The 16,810-nt window shown below is 41.5% G+C and overlaps 1 protein-coding gene across 2 annotated transcripts in view; it reads right to left on the reverse strand.

Moving 5' to 3' along the window:
- The window catches only part of SEMA5B (semaphorin 5B), a 265,869-nt gene that overhangs the window by 76,177 nt on the left and 172,882 nt on the right, over positions 1-16,810 (reverse strand). For both annotated transcript variants that reach the window (XM_066190263.1, XM_066190264.1), the window contains exon 6: positions 1,306-1,368. In XM_066190263.1, the coding sequence (XP_066046360.1) occupies positions 1,306-1,368 (63 nt within the window). The remainder of the gene's footprint in view (positions 1-1,305; positions 1,369-16,810) is intronic.

A 16,810-nucleotide genomic window follows, 5' to 3' on the forward strand; every position in this document is an offset into this window, starting at 1 on the left:
TTCATGAACAACAGGATACAACCTAAATCTCACAGACTTTACAATGGAAGAAAAGAGGAAAACCTTTCTTTGCACACCGAAAGTGCAAATATCACAAATTCAAAAATTCCTCATGTCTTGGATTTTGGAGTTTTTCAATTTTGTCCTACTTCTTCTCATTGTTGACCGTGTTTGGTGTTTGCCCATCCCAACCAATTTTCCTTCCAGGTTGATTTTCCTGCATAATGTAGTTTCTACTTGAAACTCTAAGAGATGTTCTAGGATACCCATACTACTGTTCTCTACAGGTACACAAAGCAAATTGTTGCCTATCTGGCAAAACTCAAGCTAGCTCTTTTTTTTTGTGTGTATATACAAGTTAATACAGTAATCACATAAACTTTATTATACAAAAACAGTATTGTCAATGGAAGATCAGATAATCCCGTGTTTAAAGCAAAAAACTGGAATGTGGCAGATTCCAGCATTTTGGGCAAGCCACACAATCACTCTCTGCTTGATTGTCTGTGCCTAATCAAAGACTGTGCTTATTCTATCTTATCTTTTGTCCAGCTCCTCTGGTTTGGACTGAGAGCTCTTTGCAGTGTTGTATTAAAGACTATGGACACCCTCTCAGTTGAGGACTGAAGGTTTTTAAAGGGCATGAATATCACATTTGAAAAATCAAAAAAAATCCTGCTTTTAGATAGATTCCTTTGTTTTAGCTTTTCAGAAGAAGGGCAGAAAGGCCCCATGGCTGGATCAGAAATGCCTGCAAACTCTGAACTTCTGGGACAGCATGTGCAAGTTCAAGGAATTTTTACTTCAAACTGCAGTTTAACAGAGTGCACCTGTCTCCAAAGCAGCTCTGTGATATTCAACCTGAACAGATTGCAGTGTGTGAGCACATTTCATTCTCACCTTCCAAGAAATTATACAACTATGAACTCCAACTGCAAGCAAACATTGAATCCCATGTGGCTGAATGTCAGTGGCTCATTGCTGAGGACCTGGGCTAAGCCAGCCTGGCCTCACATCCCTCTGCAGGATGTTACCCCTGGCTTGCCACCACTCTGCTCTCCGATGTGTCACAAATTGTGTCCTCTCCAGCAGTGAAATCATCTTTAAATTTCATGCAGAGCAAGTGTAATAACTTGGACAGGGGGCCTTTGAAGTGGCTGGCTTGGTGGTGCTTATACCCACGTGGCAGTACAGCTAAACTGCTGCAAATTTGAGACTCAAACTGGTGTCAGACATTCTCGGTGTGGATTTCACTTGTTGAAAATATATTTACCCGTAACATCATGGTAACATAGAAAAACTTACCTCTGTTTTCCCTTTACTTTGACAGGACCTCCTGGTGTCTTCATCTGAACCCCATGCTGTTGCCTGAAAAACCAAAATGCACAAGTCTCACAAGAATGCCACCAACCACCATGTCTGGAGACTTCCAAAACAAAAGCAAGCATCTCCAGCCAATTTACGCAGCCCAGTTTAAAAGCAGCATTGTGACAGTAAACATGTATCTAACTCCCACTGTGCTCACAGCGCACACAAATGATAAATAGATGAGAAGTTCAGAGGCAGTGGCAACTGGAATGTTCACAGAGGACAGACTTTAATTTACATGTAAATATAACTTCTGATCATCACTCAGCTGGAAGGTCCAAGACATAAGCCCCACACACCAAGTCATCACATTCTTTTTAAAGAGGACAGCACTGTATAAACCCCCAGCTTTCATTGCCAAAAAGAAAAATTCCCTACAGCAAAGTCCAGCAGTTCTGCACAAATCTGTTGGTCTTCTTAAATTTACCCCCTAGATGATCACCTTCTAAGTTGCCCTGCAGTGAATCAAGCTGGATCAAAACTGGGAACTGACAGGTGAAACCCAGAGAGATGGGAAGAGGGGAAAAAGGCTGATGGTGATTTGTGATGCCAGACAAGTGGGGTCAGGTCCTGATGTAGAGTAAAACACATTAGGGCTGAGGGCACTGTTGACTGGAGGCTGAGAGCATGTGGGATCCCCAGTCACTTCTGACTGCTTCAGAATGAAGAGGCCCCTTCCTTGACAAGTAAAGTTAAGACCAGAAGAGCTGCATTAGAGAGAACTTTCAGATTTAAAATTTCTAGCAAAATATCCAACTATTCAACGCCCTCCCCAAATTTCCTCCTTTCAGCACTTTTTAAAAATAGTCCTAACAAATTCAAGCAGGTATTGTTAGCTGGAGGTGAAAATACATATAAATATCCATACTATACATAATACATCATTCTAAGTAACAGAAAAACAGCTCTGTTACATAGGGGAAGGCCAAGCTCACAACGTTCAGATGAAGATCCAAAGCTCCCTTAACAGAGCCAGGTTTTCTTTATTTTTATTTTCCTCAGTCCATTACCAACAAAGGAAATAGCTTCAAAGTTTGGTCTGGATCTGAACTCTTCTTGAACTTCTCACTGCAGCCAATATGCTTTTTAAACCCTAGGCTGCCATAGAAATTGTCCTCTTGACACAGGATAAATCCAGTTTTTTGCAGGAGAAAGTTGGGAAACCACTAAAAAGAGAGGATGAATTTTCCTACTCCCACCTCAGGTCCATGAAGATATTTATTCAGAACTACAAGAAATGCAACCAGCCAGGAAATGCATTTATATACAACATTTGGGGAAGGGATATTTCTATCTCATTCAAATGGAAAAAAAAAAAAAAAAGCGCATATCTCCATTAGTTGAGCACTCCATTCAATTTGACTTAAAATAAAGACTTCATGAGCACAGGCAAAGATCTGGTGTGAGAAGAGAAGAACACGGGTCTTTACCTGGAAGCCACTTGGGAAATACCTCCCATATTCTGCAGTCCAACCCAGGATGGAGGCTGAAAGCTTGCGCCTCAGAAACATTTTTGTGAGAGCTGGGATAAGTCCTTGCTGAAAAGGATCATTCAGTCACGTCCTGAGAGGGAATGCCACTGAACGACAGAGCTCACATTGTAAGCCATCACAGGAGAGCAAGGAATTTTGCCTGCTGACTACCAGGAGCCATTGACATCAGCAAAGCTACTGCACAGCAGGATTTTGATCTGTAATCCCAGCTCTAGCCCATGCTCATTAAAACACGGTGTCTTTGTACCTTCAATCAAGTTTTGACGATTTTAATAAAAAAAAGAAAAAAAAGTTATCTAAAAAAGAGATCACTTATTGTGAGGCCCTTACTCCCATTTTAAAAGCAGAGACAGAGAACTTTCCATTATACAGCCCAGTTTACCTTAACAGTGCTTGACAGGAGAAAATGAAAACAAAAATTGTTGGTTGCTTCAGCAATCGATGCTGCTTCTCTGCAAATACTCTGGGTCATCTGGGATTGCAGCAGTACAACACAGAAGAATTTGGCCCCCCAGGGGTCACCCAGCTCTTCCTGCCAGACACCTGCACCACAGAACTTTGAGGCATGTTGCAAACATAGCTCCAGACAGAGCACTGCTCTCCTCCAGCTATGTTCTAATGTGCCTAAATGTTTTCTTCTGTTAGGCACATTGCCCTTCAGCCTTCTGAAGCACTACCTTGATGAGTAGTGATAAAGATGATCTTGGTGATGGCCCAAATTATAGCAACATGTTGTTTGTGCCTACACCATTAGTCAGGGTGCACTTCATTAGAGCTAAGAGGATAATTAAGCAATATGGCAATCCAGAGCATGTTTTACAAGTCCCACACATGCCTTTGGCAGGACAGGGAAGAGCTAGCTTGAGGGCTGAGTAACTCCAATGACCTCTAGTGACTCAAAGAAAATATTCATGACCCTGAAAAGCAGAACATCTTGACAATAATAAAAGTATAATTGCAAAGCCAAGCAGCTAATGTGCACTTAAATATTCGTACTGCAAGGTCTGCTGACCTACAGACTAGATCAGTGCTGGACTCTCAGGAGCCTGCACACATCTGTGGCCATGGCCTGTGGCTTGGACCTGGCTAGGCTCAGACCTCTGAGCCTGGGGCTTTCACATGAGCTCCCCAGCATCGTTTGGTTTCCTTACTTGACTGATCAGCAGTCTTTTCAGGTCAAAATGTCCCACCCTTGTCACTTCTGTTGTCTTGGGCTACTCTGTGCAAACTCCCTGTGGGATGTTGGTGCTGTGCTCTGTGTCTTCTCACTAATGTCCAACCAAAGCCCCTCCTCCACAGATGAACATATGTTCTTCCTCTGCCTTTGATCCATTTTGCCCCAGGATCAAACTCCTGGACATTTGACAGAGCAGCTTTCAGAAAGATCTCTCTCCCTGGGGTGCATCTGTGTGTACCCATATATTTATCAGCAAGGCACAGACCCACTCAACACTTACATAACAGCATGGCAGTGTAAGAGGTGCTTGGTACTCTGGCTTCCTTACCTCATCATAATGCATCTCAAAAACCAGGTTCTTGAACACTAGCTTAGGTGCCTCCCCTCCCTTTCCTCATCTCCCTCAACAGACTAAATTATTTTTTCTCTTTTTTTTACTCCTTTTACTGCCTCTGCACACTTGGATGAGGTACAAGCTGTATCCACCAGATGTTTTTGGTCACTCTGTTGGGATTATCATCCTGAATTTATGATTAATTTTCTCAGTTGTCTGAGACATTTCAGTTTCCCAGCCCCAGAAAACACATCTGGGATTATTTTTATACCTCCTGCTACATATGTCAGTCAAAAACTGTACACGTGTCTGGACCCATATGCAATAAAACAATTTACATGGCATGGTTGTGGAAGACAGTTTGAAAATGTGACAAACCTGGGAGCAGGGCTATATCCAAATACAAGACAGTATGTACTAGCCATGTGCTTAAGCAACCAAGCAATCAGCTTTTCAGGCTGTCAGGGGTCAGCAATTCCTCCCATTACATCCTTATAGAGAGCACTTCAGCTTCTCAAGCTACCTCCTTACAAACTCTGAAGTATTTATTCCCTCATGCATTTCCAGAAGAAATGCAGTTTCTAACAGTGTTTCCAGCCATTTTGAAGACCTACTCTATAACCACATGGCCCATTTGCAGGATGGGGGTACCCAGATTCATGTGCCATGTGAGGGGAGCTGCTCAGGGCTGCAGCTGCTGTGCAAGATGAGCCATGCAAACCATGGGCAGGACTGCCCAGCCACCTGTGCAGACAGACACCAGACAACAAGCAACTTTGTCCCTGAACTGAAAATGCAAATAGAAGAGCCTTCCTTCAGCCTGTTTGCAAGGACAGCTGGTCCTTCACATCTCTGTTTCTTGAGTTCTATGCAGGCAGATTTTCTCAATCATTAAAAAAAAAAAAATTAAAAATTGCATGTTTGTGTATTATTTCTGCATTTTTAGAAGTCCCATGAAGGAGACAATCCCAGAGAAGCATTAATGTGTACAATCACATGTACCCGGTGTGGCATTGCCCAACTAGAAATTAACAGAAGGGGCCACAGTAGCTAAGCCTACTCAGTACATATCTGAATATTCAGACGTCACATCCAGACACAGAAAGAAAGAGTTAATGTCTCTCCCAATAAATTATAAGCATCACAGTTTGCTACCAGTTCCGACTGCAGATCAACAGTGCTCTGGAATTCTAGCTCATCATGTGCTGTCACATCAGTTATTCAGCACGCACTGCTGAGAGAAACTTTCTAGATACATTTATTTAATTACCTGCACATCCCAGTGTTGGCTTCCAAAGTACCTGCCTGTCACTAGCAAGTCCTGTTATCAATAGTTACGTGCATCCTCAACTGTTAATGTGAAAATCTCTTAGAGTTCTATGGACCAGTTTTTTCACCCAGGTCAGCAATTTATATTTCACCACCACAATATGAATTTATAGATTAAGCATACACTAATCCCTGCACTGTACTTGCACAATAGAGGTTGCAGGTTTTCATGCAAAACCAAAACATTGCTTGAAAACTGGAAAGTTAAGATTGGATGAGAATATATTACATGCATATTTATCAATTAAACCCATTGTTAATTAGACCTATCTAAGGTGTTTTATTACAAACCTATCCATCTGTTACCAACCTCACTTCCATGAAACAAGTGCTCCACGCAAACCACTTGCATGCCTGCAGATAAACCCACAACCATTTGTTTTCTCCCATGAGGGGAAAAATGTGTAATACCAGAATGCACATTGTGTATGTTTGAAAGGAAACAAAAATCCCTCAAGTACAAGCTTACTAGAAAAAAATAACAAACTCAACAAACAAAACCACCACAAAACAAACAAGCAAACACCGCCCAAACCAGGTACTGATTCTGTGAGATGCCAGCTTTTTCTAGAAGGTACTGTGTTCCTCAGGTTTCTGCTACTGTCAGCAGATGCAGAAGCAGAAGCAAAAGCAGCACCTTGTGTCCCAGGCTCGGGTGTGCAGGGATTGCTGACGCAGGAGTTTCCATTTCCATCAACCCTCCGCAGTGCCCACAGGAGACTTCTCTACCTGCCCACAGAATGCGAGGTGATTTTGGTTCTCTGCTTGTGCTGCGAGGGCACCCCGAGCAGAGCCTGCCAGTCACATCAGCCTTTGCTGAGTTATGCATGAGGAAGGAGGGCAGGAGGTGCTGTGCTGTGACAGCTATTGTGCACTGGAGACCTGAGCTGGCAGAGTGATTCCTTTCCCAGTGTATTTATCTACATCTTCCTTTACAGTAACTGTACAAGGCACCAGAATGTTCAGAAAAACGTACCTCTGGAAAAAAAACAACCCCAAACCTTGCTTCCTAGATTCCATATACAGGCCAAAAATCCTTTCATCTCTTATTTACATTCACAAAATTGTCTTGGATCAGCTCATTTCACAGCAAGGTATGAAAGATTTTCTTCAAGTCTGCGGAGAGAAGAATATGGAGGGACTATGTTTCTGCCCTATGTTTAGAATCTGCCAACTTCAATGTAAGTAAAGCACATATTTACACACCTTACTGGACCAGTTTAGCTTAACCACATTCTTCGGGACTTTGCTAAATTGGGGTGCAGAGCCATTCCTGCAGTGGCTGCTCAGAGGCTGGTTCATTCCCCTACAAGATGCCAGCCTCAGCCTTTCCATACATACTGACAAACAGACTTCAGACCTCTAAAATATCACCCATAGATTCTTGCTGATAATGACAAATCCATTTCACAAGTGTTTCCCTACGTTTCTATATACTTTGAAGTGTATACATGACATAGCAGCAGTGTAGATCTACCCTTCTCTGGGCAAACGCTGCAGCATTTAAAAGAAATTGATAAATGCTGGGTCTTACAGTACTTAGAAAAAAAACTTTCAAAGAAGTTCTATAGGCTGAATGCAGAAAATCCATGAAGAGGTTCTTCTATTTCTATGATGTTTACAGTGAAAACATTCCTACTTTAGCTATTTCTTCCCTATTTAATCCGCCAGAACTTCTCCATAAATACTTGCTGTTTTAGTCTAAAAATGGAAAGTTAAATTCCCTTTTTGAAGCATTGGTTTTTGTCTCTTGAGGACAAGGAAAATTTACAGTGCTCCATAAATAATAACTTCTTGAAATCTAACTTCCTTATAATAGAGAACAGTAGCCTAATACCCTAGAGGCCATTTCTGAGGTTCCAACACTGGTAATTTATTAAAACTGTGATAATCATGTCTGATAAAAAGATAACTAATACCAAAAGAACAGAATGCCAAACTTCAATAATTAGTTTTGCTTCACACTGCAGTATACGAATTGCAGATCACTGCTGCGTGCAGTGACAGGTATGAGGAATGATCACAAAATTCAGTCAATTCATTGCGGGGAGAGGACGGGGTTTGGATGAAGGGAATTGCATTGTGTGTTATCAAATTATTAATTGATTTCCCTTAAGTGATCTCAGATCCTTCAAGATGTGGTAAAACTCGAGCTGTTTGTTCCATTTAAACCTGTAGTGCCTAACAATAGACTGACCCAGACCCATGGCTTTTCTGGAGTGACTGGACAGTAACCCAGCTGGGGAAGACTTTAGGTGTAACACTTGGAAGATGGAGGTTGGCAAACAAACAAACAAACAAATAAGTGAAAAAAACCCATCAGTGGGTTTCAGTTCCTATAACCTTAATCTCTGAGTCAGACCCTCTCTCTACAAACAAATGTCAGCGTCTTACTGTACAGGGATTGCTTTTGGCCTAGCATTTATTGGCTGCCGAACACAATTGCTCACTCTGTTCATGCCAAGAAGAAGTGGCTGCTTCATACTGGCATAGTAAGGATGGAATAATCTATCAAAAGAAGGACGTGTTCATTTTAAGAATGGATATTTCACTCAGTTCCAAATAATACCATCTTTGGATATTCGTGATTCTCTGTCTCATGGACTGTTATCACATCCTTGCAAAGGGGAACACAATAGTCTGAGATACATTCCTCTGCCTTGGTTCACCTATTGCACAAAAAAATGGTGTCCATCAGCATTCAACCAAGAGAGAGGGAGGAGTGTTTTCAGAAGACTGACTTTGTTTTCTTTGGCTTCATTCTTAAGCCTTGTTGATTTAGAGTAGTCTGTCCTCTCCTTTTATGTTTCCAGGCACAACTGGACAAAGCACCACTCTAACACCAGGCAGAACAAGGCTCCAGACTCCAGGTAAGGGAGCTCAGCTTTTTTGATCAAGTTATCCCAGCCCAAATGAGGTCCTGTACCTCAGATGAGTCATGGTAACTCACCCTGTTCATGGTCCTCCTGTATCTCAGATACAAGGTAAAATGCTTCACAGCTTTCCTCCTGTGCACAGCTCTGCAGCAAGCAGGTAAGCTCCTGTACCACAGTTGGGTGTCTGTGCCTGAAGGCACAATCTGCTCTCAACTGCAAATATTACTCTTTCAGAGAAAGTTTTTAGCTGCTGTGAATTCTTCTGTGGTGGTCAATGTTACTGATTTTCTCTTTCACAGCTTCAAGATCCCTTGTTATTTACTTGTGTTATAGAAGCACATAGAGGAGTGAACTGAGATTGTGACCCCATATTTCTAGGCAATATACAAACATGCTGTGGGAGAGAATTTCTGTCTGAGAGAACTTACAATCTAAACAGAAAACACAGGCACATGGGAGGAAGGGAAAACTAGATGCACAGAGAGGTCAACTGACTAGGAAAAGCCACTGAGCATGTCAGAGGCAGAGATGAGCACTGACCTTTGCTCTCTTGCAGACTAAAAACTTTCCTGTCTAGCACAAATGAGTTCTTAGACAGCTTTTTTGCAAGTGTCACAAAATACATGCACTGAATCAGTGGTGCATGCGGGAATGGGGTTAGAGATTAGAACAATGGGTAAGACTCCATGCATCCTGTCCTCTTCTTTCTGACATCTTGGGGCATGGCCACAATCTCATCTACTAAAAGAAATTGGAGGGTTTGTGCCTTCAACTTCCATTTGTCCTGCAGGAGATTCCATCAAACAACATAAGGTCTGTAAATCTGACGCTCCCCCCTCTCTGCAGTGTCAGGTAGGAATTTACAACTTCAGACTATGCATTCCCTTACCTGAAAGGAGCATTGTATGAGGCTTAACAGATCACAGTTTCTACAGTGTACCCAAATGGAAGCATTGTACAAGTCCAAGTCTTATTATTAAAGACAATTGTCTAAAGATTTAGTAAAGAACATTTGATACCAAGTACTAAAACTAAAATGGTCTTTTCTAAGATAAACAACAGTCATGTACAGATTACAGCGTTTTTCAGCTCTTCAGGAATTTTAGTGTACAAAGAACGTGTTACAATGGAGCAGCTGGCTCAGTCTTAGGTGCTGTCAAATTAAAATTCGTATTTGAAGCAAGCAGATTGTCTTGCCACTGTTTTAAATGTATTTTCAGTAACTTTGCTGTTTAACATTTGTAACTTGATGCTGAATCCCATACACAGGAGAATTTGAGCTTTTTAACATAATGGAACTTTGTCATCCAAATCTGCAGTTTGCATAGGACCTGTGAGCCTCCACTGCATCCCAGGACCCCTTGGGCAAGCCTGGGTAGGCACAGCCTTGTCAAAATGCCTTATGAGTGAAGTGCAATAATAAATGGGGCATTAGGTAGCAGTGGACAGCAGAGCACTGAGAGACAACAGAGCACAACCACACAAAAGGGAAAGGTCACAGCTCACCAGCCACATTACTCATTGTGATGTTTTTGTAACCAGAAGAGTTTTATTATATCAGGGATGGGATTCTTCTAAGACCCAAAGTGGGCATGTGGGAAAAAGCAAGAGGAGAATGCACATCAACCATGGACAAGAGAGGTGCTGGCTTAATGGGCTGATTCAGAGTGGGGTAAACCTCTCACTGACAGTGATAAGAAGGTTTGTGGAAGACCTTAATGTTAATACAAGCACTAATGCAATGCCACAAGGATACATCCAAAGAGAGGAGAATCAGTGTAAGTGTACAAAGATGCTGGAATGCAGAGCTGTCCATAATGATAAAGAGAGGAGTGCCCACTCTGCTCTGCCTGTATGCTGAGCTTTGACAGTTACATATTTACACAGCAATGTTAGATGAACACGCCAACACGATGCTTTGGAAGGAAGATACAGCTCTGAAGAAGAGAGATAAAGATGGCACTGCATTTCTGTTTCCGCTATCTAGTGTTTGTATTTTTATCATTCTATGTAAAGAAAAATGTCAGTCTGTGACAATGATTTCATTTAGCTGTTGATCTACTTCCTTTTGCTTGAAAGTGCTTAACAGTGCAATGATTTAGTTGAAAGTTCTATATGGGAATGCTTATCTTTTTTTGAAAGCAATTGCTTTTAAGCATGAAAAAGCATGGATGGGGCCAAATATAAATTGACAGTCTCAGTAAACTGGGATGATAGTGAAAAAAGACCTTGAAGCTCTCACCTATAGCCAGTTTAGAATGAGTGACAAAATCTGGAACTGGAGAACAGCAGAGAGGGTGTTGGGGAAAGATGACAATGTTTTTGCTATTAGTGAAGAACGAAGGCATACAGAAACTGAGATGAGACTTTCAGCACACTGGGTAATTAACTGCCACAGTAGAATTTGGTTTCTTGCCATGTCACATTCAGTTTACAGCTTAGGATAGCAAACATTTACAAAATGTACTGGAGATTACAGAGACATAAGATTATATGTTAAGTCAATAAAATAACTAAATAAAGAGGTTAAAATATACTGAGGGGAAAATAATTAAAGAAAAATTTCACTGCAGTCAAGCACAGGTCAGGAATATAAGTACAGCTGATGTACAGGCAGGTGCAGTTGTCACTGTCCAGGTGGGTATCACATAGCACTATTTCTCATAGCACCAGCACTGTTTATTCTGTAAAGAACAGGCTTTGTTTTGGGGTTTCTTTTCTTCAGTTGATACAAACAAGGTACAACAAGCTATTTCTAAGAAGTGAGCCAATGAATGTAGTCACAGCAATGGTTTCCCTTGATATAGGGGAGGCAATTCTTCTCTCAAGGCTCCTCTACGGCCAAAAGATGTCCATCTCCACCCCTTTATGTTCTTTGGCAGAGTCGCCATTGAGAACCAAATCCCTCCTTCTTCTTTGTGGCCTCTGCTGATAGATGTGACGAGACTTCTAAGCAGCCTCCTCTTACTGTTTTACACAATGATTCCTGGAGTAGGAGGTTCCAAACCCCCTCCAATGGACCAGCCCATATTCAGTACAAAATCAATTTACCATGGCTATAGTCTCCTTTGTATTTCTGCATCAAGCAAAGCGATTTTGTTCTCCTTCATTTTTCTACTCTGGGTTTCCTTGCCATTGTAACTCTTTGAATCTCACTGCTTATGGAGAGATGTTAAGGGTTCCCTACTATACATTTTTTGCATTCCCTCCCCCTCTGCTTATGGACAAATCCTGCACCATCAACTGAGTGCAATTTTGTTCACCCGCATTAAGGGTTCAGCTATGAAATGCAATCTTGCCATATATGCTCCAAACCGAAAATGCAATCACTGAAGCCCATGTGAAATGTCTGTATATTACCAGCTTTCTAAGTGGGGAAGTCTTGCATTCTTTATTCCTCTCCAGGTTACATCATTGAATATACTTGTTCAGCATTTATTTGTTTGCTTTGAGAAGAAGCTAAAATAAGTTTGAGGAACTGTCCAATTTGGATCTGAGTCTTACAACAATTAGGCTAAGACTCAGGAATCAAAATCAGCACTTCCTGCAGTATTAAAGAGACTAATGAAGAACTAAGATGACATTTTCACTGTTTTGTGCCTCCTGTTTTTCTTTAGGGAAATCACATCTATTGCATTGGGAGGTGCTAATACTCTTTCAGATGACAAACAATGCAATATATTCTCATTAAAACTGTGTGAGAGGTTGAACATTGTTTGAGTCTTGCCTTGGCTTGGAAAAAAAAAATAGGGCAGTGCAAAATCAAACAAATAAATGTGCATGTGATTTATTTTATCCTATCAAAATTCTTTTCTGGTTGTGCACTTAGGCTTGGTGTAGTAGAACCAAAAGGGGAAAAAAACAAAAGGCACTGGAAATCTTTAATTAAGTGAAAGCTGCATTATTGAGACCAAACGAAAGCTCTGAGACTACTTTAATGAGCCAAGACCAGTCTTGTGCAAGCCAGAGAGACTGGGAAAGTTTTGCAAGGCAGGCTGGAAACAGAAATCCTGCCCGAACCACAGGAACTTAAGTGAAACCAGACTCTCCGTCTTGCTCTTCCCCAGTTTAAAGTAATAGTTTTTGAGCTTCAGTACTATGGGCAAAAAAATTCTAAACACTCAACTAAAAAGGAGTCTTTGTACTTTTCCTATTCAGCTCAGCAGATGTATGTAAGAATTTCTATTTGTTTTCTAGCAGACCTAGAAAAAAGATCCAGACCCAGTTCCTAGAATGATTTTGACATGTACTGCAGAAGCACACTGACTACTCAGCTGCATTTCTGCTAGGCATTTCTGTTGGAAATTAAAAGGCAATTCTGCCCCAGTGGGCCTAAATCCTAGCATAGAGGTGAAACCCAGCACATGGCTGCAAAAAAACAGGCAGAAAGAATGAGAAGGACCAGTGAGACAACTGATATTTGCAACCAGGGAGTTCACATGGTGCAGAGGCAAGTGTGGTATAAAGCTTCTCAGGAAGGTTTGTGGGCAACACACATAGATTTTGACCTTTAGACTCTCTGGCTTCTATGGGGTTTGGTGGTCAGCATCACAAACTGTCAGCAAAAGGCCATTTTTGATAAATCACTAATAACCAAGAATAAATAGGACCTTCCAGAAATTACCAGGCTAGGGTGGAATAAAAAGTCAGCAGTGAAAAGTCCTCCATGTTTCATAAAAAAGATTTCAGTATTTTTTATTGTTCTATAGCTACATTGTGCATTACATTTCTGCTTTCCTCCACCAGGTGCCTAACACTCTTGATAAGCTAATTACAGCCTTCTGCTTATTTCATGTCAAGCTTAACTCCCAGTCTGAGCCTAGCCTGCAGTTCTGGCATGTATTTTCCTTAATCTAAGACCATCTGTGCTCCGTCAGAAAGGAACACGTAAATACAGAGAAAGTGAAGAACCAAAACTGTAGAATTCCCTGTAACCTGCCTCCAACTCCTCTCCCCAGCATTTCCAATTAAGTGTGAAGCCAACATCCATCCAGTCCTAAATACTCTGGAAGGCTCAGAGGAAGCTACATTTATCCACAGATGCAGCAATACTTTTCAGTGGTCAGTGTGGAAATGACAAGCCAAAAAGGACCCGAATCTCTCAATTTCTTCATATCAAGAGCTTCGTAATTCAAATACCACCAACATTCCCAGCAACATGTGCAGAGGTTGAGTCCAGCCCTCGATCAGTGTAAACCAAATACTGGTCTCAGAGAAGAACAAGGAGTCAGTCTGGGGAAAAAAGCAATGGGGTTGATTTATCAAGAATCTAAATGGTAATTCTCAAGTCTATTTTTTATTGGAAGTGCACTACAATTTAAATCAAAACTGCAGTGTTGGGGATGATGGCTGTCTGCCACTACTGTCCCACCACAAAAATTTCAAGTGTTTCTAAGCCCTACTGTCCCCTCATTGCCCAGCCCAGCTGGACACAGCCCCCACCTGCTGCCACTGCCAGGAGACAGAACCTGACCACTGTGCACGGCATCGATCCACCCATCATCCTCCTCAGGATGGAAACAGATGCCTTCAGGCTCCCTGCTTGGTCTGTCACAGTTTGCCTTGCTTCTGCCTCCTCTTTTCCAACACCAGACGTCAGCACCTGATGCTGTAGTAAGCTCTGCCAAGCTTCATCTCAACAAGGAATGTATTTGGTCCTTCTCCTGCAAAGATGGCTCTGGTGCAGTGTCTTTCATTCCTTCCTCCCAGATCCTCTGTTCTGTTCTCCAGTCTGCACGCTCCTGCCAACCCAAGATTTATTTTTCAATTCCCTTCAGTTTGAGTCCTGCCTTAACATTCCCACTTCCACCTGGCTCTTTCCTCACCTCCCCTCCAGCACATTTGCATTTGACCTCTATGAAGGTCAAAGATTCAATAAATGAGTTTTGAGAATATGCCTTATAATTAAGATGAGGGAATATAAAATGATTCTACAACAGGATTAATGCAGCATACTCCTTTGTGCTTCTTCCACCTAACTCCTTTCTGGTTTTCAAAGCATTCACATTTATCTTGTATTGCAAACAATTTCTTTTTCTTTTTTTTTGCCTTGTTCTTAAATCCTCTATAACTGATCTCTCAGCAGAAGCTACTAAATTTGTAACAATCATATTAGCCACATACATTTTTTTCTCCTGTCACTGTGTTTACCACTATTATATTTATGAACCATTGATCATTCTTTTCTGCCCCATGCATCAAAATTCTCTCCTTTTAGGCAACTGCAGTTTGTCTCTTAATATTCCCAAGCTAAGTTAAAAATTTTTTTTCACATTCTTAATAAAGCTTAAATCACTTCTCTCTGGGTGACCTTGCAGCCTATTCAAATGGCTGCAGCCCTGTTAGACCTTTTTCCTTACTTATAAGGAAGTAAAATACTCTTTTTCTGAAACCTCAAAACCCTGCTTTGTCTCCTGTCTGAAGTGAATAATTAATAATTAAAATAGTGTATAGAATTCTTGACAGAAAAGTGTTTCTGACGAAAACATATTTTTATTAACCCTCCCCCACAGTCCTTCCAAGCCATTCTCTTTTTTACATGATTTTGCCAGTTTATTCATAATCTAAGTATTTTTATCTGAAGGGATACAGTTGTATAGCATTCTTCCCCTAGCAGACCCCAACTATTCTCTTTTTACATTCAGAACGTGTAGAAAACAAGTAGTGAAAAAGGAGTCCATTTTAAACACATGGACATGCTGGAATTGCCTACCTGCTTACCTAAAAAGCAGACGTGAAGATAACAACTGCTTAATACTACATCTACTATGGATCAGAACATGACAATTTTGTAGGTTCATAGTTGTGGCAAATTTCCTATAATTACAAATGTATGTAATCACATAAAACATTCAGATCTTAAACAGAAAAACCACATATTTCAGAGCACTTCAAAAGGACAAAGTGTCATTATCTCAGCTTCACATCTGGAGAAAGGGAAGTTCAGACTGCGGATTGCTGGAAACCACCTTACCTCTTCACAGCTGTCTGTAAGTGAAGCAGCCAGCCCATGCTACCAAACCCTCCGTACAGGGAATGCAGAAAAAGATGTCGTTTTTCTGCATGTGCCCTTCCCCCAGCTCACCACACCTGGTCTCTGCAGTCTCAGAACAGTCTCTACTTGGTCATGTTAGTGACAAAAATATAACAGATAGCTATAACCATGGTGTGGTTTCTTCTAGATGAAAGGAGCATTGCAGTGATAGTAGAATAACTTAAGATCATTGTTCCTATTAACTGCTCAAGCTGCAGGGGCACCCAGCAACTCATTTGTGCCCCACAGCCACGTTCCCTCACTCTCCTCCAGTGGTGTAACCCCCCCTTCCTTTCCTACTGCCCACCCAGTAGCAGGCAACCCACATCAGCTATTGCCTGATCTTGTTCAGCTGAAGCTTTGCTGCTGATCCTCCTCCAGCCCTGAAAAAAGGTTTCTGAGGATGCAAACTTCCCATCCTTCTCCAGTAAGGGTGGCTGGAGATGCCACAGGCATAGTCAAGGTTGTGCCCATTTACCCATCCGTCCTTTTAGACTGTGGGTTGGGCTCTCCTTGAGCTCAGCTTGGGGAAGGCAGGTGAAACCTTAGAGCCCAAAGCTCTTTGAGGCTTTCAAAGGATTCAGGAATTCAGCTGCACCTGCCATGCTGAGACAGGATCAATATCCTGTGGGAGTGATGAGCAAACTGTTCCCATCTCAGCTCCCCAGCTCTGGGTGTCTGGTAACAGCTGTGCAGGCCACGGCTGTGACTGCTCCAGAGCTCCAATAATCCCCTCCTATTAGTCATTCAGAATGGCTGTGCTTAAAAGAAGCCGTAAAACACACATCAGCTAAACTGTTACTAACACAGAAAAGCAGGATTATTTACCTAGGGAAAAAAATACACGTAATAATATGAAAAGTGTTTACTATAAAATACTATTTTTCTTTTTTGCAAAGAGCTCAATAGTTGGTTTTAGAAGAAACGTGAGGTCATTTGTGGGCCCTTGAGAGATGCAAATCAATGAATGGTGATTTTTTTAAAATGCTCTCATTATAAATGACTGGATACTAACAGGGTCAAACTTAATCCTGTGCAGAAAGCCAGTGCAAGGGACATGAATCATTTAGATCTCTCTTAAGCTCTGCTTTGAGAACAAAATGTAGATATTCCTCTGCATTCTCAGTCTTTAAGAAGTGCCAATCTGCTGCTTTTTTTTGGCAGTAATTGGCCTACGTACTCCATTGTTCATCTTGTAAG

This window comes from Chamaea fasciata, unplaced genomic scaffold (genome assembly GCF_029207755.1).
Source record: "Chamaea fasciata isolate MVZ Bird 193981 ecotype frontalis unplaced genomic scaffold, bChaFas1.0.hap1 SCAF_8, whole genome shotgun sequence".
Lineage (NCBI taxonomy): Eukaryota > Metazoa > Chordata > Aves > Passeriformes > Sylviidae > Chamaea > Chamaea fasciata.